At 37.2% G+C, this 10,763-nt stretch overlaps 2 protein-coding genes across 2 annotated transcripts; both read right to left on the bottom strand.

The window, feature by feature from the left end:
* Nucleotides 1–486: 486 nt before the first annotated feature.
* LOC113661794 (pyrokinin-1 receptor-like) lies at nucleotides 487–4,109 on the bottom strand. The gene is made up of 3 exons (XM_027176248.2): nucleotides 4,006–4,109; nucleotides 2,570–3,502; nucleotides 487–1,656 (listed from the first exon to the last, which is right to left on the bottom strand). Exons 1-3 carry the CDS (start codon nucleotides 4,070–4,072, stop codon nucleotides 1,340–1,342), a joined length of 1,317 nt encoding a protein of 438 aa, XP_027032049.2. The 5' UTR covers nucleotides 4,073–4,109; the 3' UTR covers nucleotides 487–1,339.
* Nucleotides 4,110–5,131: 1,022 nt separating this feature from the next.
* LOC113661798 (ATP-binding cassette sub-family C member 3-like) lies at nucleotides 5,132–6,596 on the bottom strand. The gene is made up of 2 exons (XM_027176252.2): nucleotides 6,200–6,596; nucleotides 5,132–5,302 (listed from the first exon to the last, which is right to left on the bottom strand). The coding sequence occupies exons 1-2, from the start codon at nucleotides 6,371–6,373 to the stop codon at nucleotides 5,147–5,149; spliced, it is 330 nt and encodes a 109-aa protein (XP_027032053.2). The 5' UTR covers nucleotides 6,374–6,596; the 3' UTR covers nucleotides 5,132–5,146.
* Between the last annotated feature and the right edge of the window lie 4,167 nt (nucleotides 6,597–10,763).

The following is a 10,763-nucleotide window of genomic DNA, read 5'->3' as shown; positions in this document are numbered from 1 at the left end:
ATAATAATAATAATAATAATAATAATAATAATAATTACACCACCAACAAATATTTTATACATATTTAAATTCGTTATATAATATTCAAAGGGAATTTATAGATTCGTATTACAATGGAAGGAGTAATCAGCCAATCATATGGCGGCTCTGTGCTCTACCTTATCAATATTCATGACCTTACCTGTGTTGATTTGTGATTTGTCGTGCAGAGGTGTTATATTAGGTAAATATTAGTCTAATATAATAGAAAATGCAGTGAAACGTTTTGCCACATTCATTTAACAAGTGCCAATATACAACTGTTGACTTCTTAGTCTAGTTCAATGTAGTGTAAAGTAAGTGTGTTTTTACTTGCTGTAACCTGTATTCACCACTAGGGGTCAGAGTTTAGTTTCCTGCTTTCACTGAATTCACTGCAAAATGCACCTTGAACAGTTAAACACAGCAACAACAACAAAAACTTAAACAGTTTATTGTTGGTCAGACTTATCACATGCAAGCTAATAAAATGACATAAATTCTAGATTATTATGCCCTCCTCTTCATGTTCTCCTTCCTCTTCTTCCCCTCCTTCTTCTTCTTAATTTTCTTCTTCTTTTTCCTCTCCTTCTTCTTCCCCTCCTTCTTCTTCTTCTTCTTCTTCTTCTTCTTCTTCTTCTTCTTGCAGTGTGGCATTTATATATCATGTATAAATCTGTACATTTATAACATAACATTTTATGACTGTGATTCAAAGATAGTGCAGGTCAAGTGCTGAATTCCAGAAAAAGCAAGGTCCATAAAGCCACAATATAACCACGAAATCATTATTAATATCATTATTAAAACTTTTTTTTTTACAATTTCACATTAAACCATAGGAGAGGCTAGAGTAATTTTTCAATTCTAGATAAATAACAGAAACAACAGCAATCACAAATGATACAAGAGACACGTATTCCATTTTTACAAGCAAAATCCCTTTGGAGATAGTCTTAATGGTTCTGCATACTTAAGATAGCAAATCGTTTCCTTTCCTGTGCTGTTAAGAGTAATAGAACCCCTGAGGATTTTTTTTTATTTTTATTATTATTTAATTATTTTTTGATCCCTTTAATGACCCCTGTATTCAGTAATCGGTCCAATTGTTCCTGAGATTATTCTTTATACAGCAGATACAAAATAAGAAAACATGCTGCTACACAGAACATACCATCGATATATACTCAATAAAACACACAAAATATTTTCACCTGTAGCAGCTGGAACGAAGTGTTAATTCCAGACAGAGTACACGTTACATTTTTTTTTCATTAACATTAATACTGACATGGCTGAACTGGGGAACAATTAAGAGTCATCAGGCTGATGTGCTAACTGTGCCTGTGAAATTCTGGCTAACCGCTGACGTTGTGTTTCTTTGTCTGTTCACACATAGACATCTGGGTCTGAGAGGCTCCATGGTTTCCCAACATGCTTTGCGAAAGATTTTAGAGGAAATGCAGAATAGGATGGGGTCCAGTGCACTGTTTACATACCACAGAGGCAGCGACAGATAGGATTTGAGCACAGTGTAAACTGTTAGCATCGTCCCTGACCACGAATCCACATAAACTTGCATGAGTGAGGATGCAATGTCAGGAAAGTTGCACACAAAGAAAGTCACCACCACAGCCCCTGCAAAAACGAAACAAGAAAAAGTGCAGTTGACCATTTTTATCATATAAAGGAGAAAAGAAACCAATCGTCAGGGTACAGAATCTGCAGTCCTCCTTCTGTAGCTCAGCTAGTCTAATCTGTTACTCTAATCTTAATAGAGAACCAGTGTTCCACTGTAAAGAAGAGAAGCCAAATCCAGCCTTCAAGCAAGGTACCTGTAACCTCGTAAGTCTGGTATGGGACACACAATGTGACATAAAGCTCTGTAGTGAAAGTGAGGATCACCCAGCTAGTTGTGGCATATCATAAAGTAAGCATTACACAAGGATTCTGCAAGTCTCTTTGAGTAGTTTTCCCCAACACTAGTGGTATACAGTAATGGAAATTTTCTTTGGCCTTTATACATTTATCCCACTCACTTTTACTTAGCATAACCCAAATAGATATGAGCACTTAAATGCTCATTTGTATAAAGTGCAATAAAAATGTAAGTTACTCTGGATGTGGATGCCCTCAAATGCCATAAATATACTATACAGTAAATATAAATATATAAACATGCTGTTGTCTAAGGTTCCTAGTATATCTTTAGATATGAATTATGGACTCAAGATGCAATCCATGCATGTCATCTGCATCTAATTCAACACCCAATACCTCAGGGTTAGGGTTAACCTTTGGCTTGCCTGGATACACTTGTTGATATAAAGAAAAAACAATGGGAAATCAAATGGAATATGAAGTTTTTGGTCATATGGCCTTGCTTGACCTTCTTAAAGTCCTGTTTTCTAGTTCCTGATTAAACCAGGCTTTCAAGGCTTTCAAGAGCCCAGACTTGCACCACAAAAGACAGCACAATAAAGGTATCAGGGTCAAAAATCTGAATGCAAAAATATGTTATGGTAGAGTTATCTGGAGAATAAAATCTTACCCATAAGCCGCAAGGCCCGTTTCTCCTGAACCAGCAGCTTCCCATTATGGGGGCACTGTGGACTTCCTCCTTCACTTACAGTCCTAGTGATGCCCATGGCCATTCGCTGACGGCTATTGTAGTGAAAGTGGGCAATGATGAGTAAGTAGAGGCAGAAGATGCACACAAGTGGGACCAAGAAGCAAAGGATGCCTCTCAGAAGCAGTGCTCCCTTGTAAAGGGGTGAGGGTTCCTTTTCAGTCATCTCACACATGGTGGACATCACGGAGCCTGTGTCAGGTGACGTTGCCCCATCAGGATGCAGGATGCAGACTCGGGCATGCCTGTAGACAAGGGCAAATGGTACTGAAGTACACAATGCCAGTAGCCAAATCCAGCCTAGAAGACAGGGGAGTCGTGACTTCCTGAGGCCAGCAAGGGACCACATGGTGTGGCAGATGGCAACATAGCGCTCGATAGTAAATGCAAGGATCACCCAGCTGGTAGTAGCACAGTACATCTGGCGCACCATGAAGTAAGCTTTGCACAAGGGTTCTCCAAGTCTCCATGGGTAGCGTTCCCAATAGTAACGGTATACAGTGATGGGAATTGTCAGTAGTTGGAGGATGTCAGATAGAACAAGACTAAGCAGGTAGAGCTGTATTGCACTGACCTTCATGCGGGAATCTCTGAGGAGAGTAAGCATGCTAATCCCATTGGACAGGACCCCAAAGATAAATAGAATGCCATAGAAGGCTGTCATGGGGATGGCAACATGGTAAGGTTCCTGTTTGGTGACACTGATGTAAAGGTCAGGTTCTGAGCTTGGACTTGTGTTGCAGAAGAACTCGAAATTCATCAAAGATTCATTCATATTGGGAGAATGTGGAGACAAATAACCAGAATGACAATGTCTTGTTGCTAAACAAGCCTCTGAGTTGATCAGATAACTTTCTAAAGGAAATGAAAAAAGAATTAATATTAAATTTAAAATTAATATATGACATAGAATACATTATATACTGGTGTCTTATCAACTTTTTCTCTAATCATGCATGTTTAAGAACAGAATGTCCCAAAAGAAAAGCATACCTAGCAACTATAATATCATACAACAAATTTCTAATATTATTCAGGCATTTAAGATGTTGTATAAGTCAGTATTCCCATTCAATACAGTCAGCATACTTTAGCCCACACTCTCAAAAATCCATTCAGACAATAAAAAAACAAATTATTATTGAAATAAATAAGAAAAAGCCAATAAAATAAATTTTAAACAAAATCACTGATGGATGCTGATGATAGTTTTTAAAAACAAAGGTGTTTTTTTTTTGTTTTGTTTTTTTTTTAAAGGATAAATGTATTCTAACAACAGCCACTTTCTAGAATTACCCTTCTAAAGATTTTGTTACAACACACAATTCCTATAATATTTGCTGAAAATAATTACTTACTTGGAAGTGTGGAACACGAGAGACAGAGATGTGCATCCAAGTCTGATTCAACCATTAAATGAAACATTCACTTGGAGCTCCCTCCCTCCCTGCATCCTTCCATGTCTCTCTCTCTCTCTCTCTCTCTCTCTCTCTCTCTCTCTCTCTCTCTCTCTCTCTCTCTCTCTCTCTTTCCCCCCCCCTCTCTCTATCTATCTATCTAACCTCCCTCTCTCTCTCTCTCTCTCTCTCTCTCTCTCTCTCTCTCTCTCTCTCTCTCTCTCTCTCTCTCTCTCACACACACACACTCTCAAGTGTGATGGCTGAAAAGGCATTGAATTTTGTTACATGACATCAGTTACTGTTTTGTTCGAGTCGTTTTGTTCGTTCTACTCATGCTAAACAGTCTAGAACAAATTGAACATGTAAAGCATAAATACACATTTAAATACATAGTACACAAAAAAGAAGATGTCAGTATAAATGATTTTGGTGTTCTGCATCTTTTGTCAACACTGAAACTCTCCAAATAAATAAAATACGAATGAACAAATAGTAATTATTGTTAGCAGAATAAACAGTGGAACTGCAGCAAAAAGTGCAAGTGCAAACAAGTGCTGCTCCAGCCGAAAGATACTGAATACTGTGTGATGATTTGCTCTAGCATACTGGGATGTGATTTCAAGCCACCCAAACTAATGTCTTTGGAGAATTCCATTTGAAAAGTACATGCGGTTCTGTTTTTGCCCCAACACACCATCTCTCTCTCTCTCTCTCTCTCTCTCTCTCTCTCTCTCTCTCTCTCTCTCTCTCTCTCTCTCTCTCTCTCTCTCTCTCTCTCTTTCTCTCTCGCTGTCTCCTGCACTCCTTTTTCAAGCAAACAACATGACATGTTTTCCTCAGTTGAGCCCAAAGCCAATGCCATGTCAAAGGAGCCTCTAAACCAGTGATGCTTCTGTCTCTATGGAGATATTTACTTTAACTACAGATGGAAGTACTTTATTTTTTCAGGAGGAATATCTGTATGGAAACGGATTTATGGAATATTACGTAACTGGCAAATGTATTCATTCATCTGTTAATCCTATTATCAACTATACTTTATCCTGGTCAGGGACAAATTTATCAATTTTGTGTGTGTGGGTATGTTGTTATTTATTGTTTATTTTCTTGCACAAAAAAGCTGCAACCCTGCTGGCAAAGTCACCACAAATTCCTTCAGGTGAGACAATTCTAACACTTTCCAGATCTCCTCATCACCGAACACTTCAAAAGGGTCTAGATTCATCCGAAGAGTCCCAGCGAACAGCACTGGGTCCTGCAAATAAAAATGATGTTTAAAATGATGGCGTAACATTGATGGTTATCTATTTAGAAAACAAATAGTCGACCTGACCAACATTCCTAAGAAATGTGCAGTGAAACAGCACACTGACATAATGTTCTTATATATTATATATTTTATTATACAGTCCATTGCTTTTGGAGTCTACTTTATATATATATATATCTTTTAGTCTATGCACTTAATTCAAGATTCTCTATGAATTATTCACTACAGTAATGCAAGTCATTCTTAATCATTAATTACATGCATAAATTCATACAAATGATACGCAAGAAACTGTGTACTGGAAATAAATATTTAAATAGGGATTTTTATTAGACTGTATTATACGTGGACTGTATTTTTTTTTAATACAATGAAAAATTGTATTTTTTATACACATGATCGTAGCCTGTCTACAGCTGTGCGTCTTGCCGATAAATCGATCAAACACGTACTGTAGGCCAGCATTTTTTTTCTTATGATTTTCTTCACTGGCAACGTGGACTAGAGTCTTAACTACTAAGCCTTCACTAGGAGTTTGTGTTGATTTAGGAAGGTTTGCAAATGTAGTTCTAGATTACAGCTATGGACTTTATCTGATATCGGCTGTTTTTCTACTTCTGTGCATTTGTGCAAACATAACCATCTGTTTCAGATTTCTGTAAACAGGAAATATTCTCTGAATAACGTGATTATTGGGCTAAAATCCGGGAGTCTGTAGTGACTTTATTGTATTCTAAAATATTAGTGTCTGCTGTTTATGTGACAAGTAAAAATTTAAATACTGAAATCAGATACTGACTTTCATTCAAGCTATTCATGCATACAGTATTTGTGTCTGCATCATTTTTTGCACAGTAAATAAACAAGCAACCGACAACTCACCTGTGGAATAATGGTTAATCGGCTCCTGAGAGAGTGGAGGCCCAGGGTGGAGATGTTGATTCCATCTATTGAGATACTTCCCTCAGCTGCCTCCATGATGCGGAACAGACAGTTGGTCAGGATCGATTTGCCTGCTCCTGTGCGGCCAACAATGCCGATCTGTAAAACAATCATGCAACACAGTGTCTAGTTCTGCACAGATTTACATCCCATCATTATTATTTTAACTAGAATGACTGCGTGAGGTTGCGTCCGTGACCCCATGAACTCGAACGACTCATTATCTGTAAGCACATGACACTTCCAGTAAATCTCCTGGTCCTTGGCTTTTATTTTATTTCACATTGTGTTATTTTGAGTGCCGCTTCTCCTAAACCTAATTCCTGGATTAGTTCAATAGAACCACACTGCACATGTCAGCGAAATTTCAATTCCAAGCAATTCAGGTTTTTTCACAGTATCAGTCACTAGCATGCAATGACTCATACCTTGTAATCAGTTGCTGCTGAATGGCTTTAAGTCTATTACGTACGTATTTTACAGGTATATGCTATACAGTTATTGGTTGGTGTTCTTTAAACTTCCATAAATTCCACAAATCCTATTAGCAGTAATATTTATCAGCCCCACTTTATTCAGTGAATCTGAGATTTTCTTACAAAAAAAAAAAAATGAACGAATCTTTTGGTCATAAATGTGATTCACGCTTCTCTTCAAGTCAGTGATTTCAATGTCACGTCGAGTTTCATTCTTTCATCCAGGACATTTTTACAGCCGTGTACAAATATTAATGACTTAAATTGAATGTGTTCAAATTACTTCAGCAAGTGGAAAGACTAAGAAATTTTCAACATTACATGGTACATTTCTGCAGGTATCGTTTTTTGTTTCTTTCTTTTTTATTACGTATAGGTGTACAGGTATTTGGATGTGTGTAATGACGTTATTTGTGGCTCGGACATATAATACTTCGAGGTCTTTGTAAATTTATTCTGAATTAAAGCTAGAATCTGACGTACAGTGTATAATCACGATAAAGAAAGCACTGATCTAATTAACAAGCCTAATCTAAACACCTGAGCTCTGGATGCCTGCATTGGTTGAAAACATGTTTAAATTGTTTTCTTCGAGGTGTATCATGTTTCCATGGACTTATTAGTGGCGAATTGGTTGAAATCTCCATTCTCTCGTATTTCTCATCTCCGATATGGCAGGCATTTCTGTTCCGTTTTATGTGTCAGCTACAAAACATATCTGACAAATTGATTGGTTTCAATTCATTGTTGATGCAGCAACCAGGACATAAAATAGTAACAATAATCCACATGAAGTAAATGCGTTGTACATGTTCTCTTTCCTGAGCCTTCACTCTCTACAGAGCATTTACTCTGATCTACACTGAAGCCAGGAAATGTACAAGATTATGACTAGACATCCAGGCACCCTGGTTTTATGGCATTTAAGTAGTTTATTGAATCATTGCTAATCAAATCTTCTTAATCTCAGTGCTTGTCAGACCTCCCAGTCTTGAATGCTTTTTTGTGCCTTAAACCCTGTTTATCAGAGCTATCATTCAATTACACTCTGGCTTAGCAGAACATGAATGACATTTCTATTTCTCTGGATATTTGGATTGTCATTCCATGTGGTTTTCTACGATCTTTATTAAAACTCTGTCAAATAGATTTACATCTGAATTTACATTGTCAAATCAAGTCAAATCAAGTCAAGTCAAGTCAAGTCAAGCAATCAAGTTGTTTGAAATTTAAAGGCATAATATATTTAATATATTTCAAATCTAAAGGCAAAATGTTATATATTCCTTTGTTTACTATTCATTCCTATTTTTACTCCTAGCATATCAAGATCAAAGCATAATTATATGTGTAATATCTAAACACAAGGACAAGCTGGCAATGGAAATAAGTACAATATAATTACATACAAAACAGTTTTGTAATATTATTGTTCCATCCATCCATCCATCCATCCATCCATCCATCCATCATATTTATAAGTATATACATGCTTCTATCACACCTATGGCAGGCACAAAGCAAGCTGTAACAACCACTATAACACGCCTGGGCTCAAATAAGGTACAATAAGCAATACAAAGCACATCATCATTTGCATGGTACCTGTGCCTGCAGGGTTTGCCAATGCATAAAGACTTTTTGTGCAGTCCCAGATCACTCATAGCCAGACTCTGCATCTTATCTGACAAGCACTGGAGATCAAAAGTCCCTGAACCTTACACCAATACAACATTTAACTGACTGTATATTACAATCACACCCCCAGTGTCACCCATATGAGGATGGGTTCCCCCTTGAGTCCGGTTCCTCTCAAGGTTTCTTCCTTGCCACTGCTGCCTGAGTCACCTCAGACTTGCTCATAGGGGAATAAATACATACACACTGTGAACTACATACAACTAATAATAATCTAGAATTTTTATTCTGTTAATTCTTATTTCTTTTATTATTCATTATTTCCTTTATCATTAATTATGTTTACCTTCTGCTCTGTGTTTATGTTCTGTAAAGCTGCTTTGTGACAATGTCTATTGTAAAAAGCGCTATACAAATAAACTTGAATTGAATCTTTTGCTTTGATGAATGAAATATGATGAATTCTGAAGCTTTTGTCACATTGCTGGTCTCGCCAGATGAAACACTGAAGCCAGATGTGCTTATGGTATCACATGTGACAGGCACTGATATTAGGTCAGCTGTAATCCATTTTGACAGACGCTCTACATGTTTAGCTCATTTTTTTTTTTTTTGTCGAAGTCTTTTTATTGTAAACAAAGTCAAATAACAATACAATCCCATTTTAGTTTTTCATCGAAAAAAAAGGAGTAAAGTAAATGTATTACAACAACAACAACAACAACAACAATAATGGAAAGAAAGTAAAAAAAAAGAAAAAGAAAAGAACAAACCACCCCCCACCCGCTTACCCCAGGTCCTGGCCCTTTTTAACTATCGAATACAAGTCATTTAAAATTTACAAAAGAAGAAAAACCTAATCCGGCAAAACCTGAAGGCCCATGAAATATGAAATAAACGATTGCCATTTATGAAAAAACTTGGAGGTATTACCTCTTATCGTATATTTTATTTTCTCAAGCTTAAAAAATGCTGTATCCTTTAGCCATTGTGAGTGGGATGGTGGGACAGAGGACTTCCACTGAAGAAGAAGGCGACATCTGGCCAACAATGATGTAAAACTAATAACTTCTTTTTGGATGTAGTTTAACTGAGATGCTTCATCTGGAAGTCCAAATATAGCAATCAATGGGCAGGGTTGCAAATGTACTCCCAGAATAGTGGACATCGTGCTGAAATAACCCGACCAATAATTATATAGTTGTGGACAGAAGAAAAACATGTGACTCAGGTGGCATTGTGCGTTAGAGCATCTTTCACATTTGTCCTCGACATCTGGGTAAATTTGAGACAATCTATATTTAGAGAAATGCACCCTATAAATGACCTTAAACTGGCGTTTAAGTGCGAGACGAGCACACGAAACATTACCAAAGCCATTCACAACACTATCCCACCACCCGTCCCCAAGCTGAAGTCCCAGCTCTCCTTCCCAAGCAGCCTTTGTTTTGGAGGTAGTTTGGTCACAGAAATCCAGAATATGTTTATAAATCTCAGAAACAACACCTTTTCCTTGTGATTTATACGTAAGCAAACCTTCCCAGTGTTGGAGAGGTGGTGCTGAGGGAAAGCCAGGAAAACATTTTTGAACAAAATGCCTAACTTGAAAATATCTAAAGAGGTGGCTGGCAGGTAGCCCATACAATGACGACAAATTAGCAAAACTGTGAAAAAGTCCCTCTGAATATAAGTCAAGAAGACAGTGTATACCTTTGCTATACCACACTAAGAAAAAAGAATCCAGACACGAAGGGGGGAAAAGATGATTGCTACATAATGGACCTAAAGGAGAAGCAGTTACAAACTTGAAAGGTTTCCTAAATTGATACCAGATTTTTAGAGTATTAAACACAACAGAACTTTTAACATACAAAGAAATTTTTATTGGAAGAGAAGAGTATATAAGAGCAGGTATAGAGGATGAGGAAGAACATGACTGGGCTTCTAACTTACACCATGCTAAATGAGGTGACTCAACCCAGCACCGTATCTTATGGATGTGTGCTGCCCAGTAATAAAACTGAAAATTTGGTAGTGCCAGACCACCGCTAGACATATCTCTGGAGTAATGACTTACGCACCCTGGGACATCCCCCGGACCAAATGAAAGCATTAATCGTTTTATCTAATGAGTCAAAGAAATGTTTAGGTAAGAACAATGGGATTGTTAGAAATAAAAAAAAAGAAATTTAGGCAGAACATTCATTTTTATAGCATTAATCTTCCCAATCAGAGACAAAGGCAGACTATTCCATCTCTGAAGGTCAGACTTCATCTTAGTTACGAGTGGAGTAAAGTTTGCAGAAAAAGACCTGAAAATGTACGTGTCACATTAATACCAAGATATCTAAATCCAGCGGGACTGATTTTGAAGGGCATGTCCAGATGCT

Source organism: Tachysurus fulvidraco, chromosome 7 (genome assembly GCF_022655615.1).
Source record: "Tachysurus fulvidraco isolate hzauxx_2018 chromosome 7, HZAU_PFXX_2.0, whole genome shotgun sequence".
Taxonomy (NCBI): Eukaryota; Metazoa; Chordata; class Actinopteri; order Siluriformes; family Bagridae; genus Tachysurus; species Tachysurus fulvidraco.
This window is presented reverse-complemented; position numbering and strand designations above follow the sequence as displayed.

What these genes read in the sequence shown, in the direction of transcription:
- LOC113661794 (XM_027176248.2), bottom strand. Translation starts at nt 4,072, where the DNA reads ATGTTTCATTTAATGGTTGAATCAGACTTGGATGCACATCTCTGTCTC. An exon ending in CTCGTGTTCCACACTTCCAA is followed by an intron (nt 3,503 to 4,005) that starts GTAAGTAATTAT and finishes CATTTCCTTTAG; the next exon opens with AAAGTTATCTGATCAACTCA. An exon ending in ACGGGCCTTGCGGCTTATGG is followed by an intron (nt 1,657 to 2,569) that starts GTAAGATTTTAT and finishes TCGTTTTTGCAG; the next exon opens with GGGCTGTGGTGGTGACTTTC.
- LOC113661798 (XM_027176252.2), bottom strand. Translation starts at nt 6,373, where the DNA reads ATGATTGTTTTACAGATCGGCATTGTTGGCCGCACAGGAGCAGGCAAA. An exon ending in GATTAACCATTATTCCACAG is followed by an intron (nt 5,303 to 6,199) that starts GTGAGTTGTCGG and finishes TTTTATTTGCAG; the next exon opens with GACCCAGTGCTGTTCGCTGG.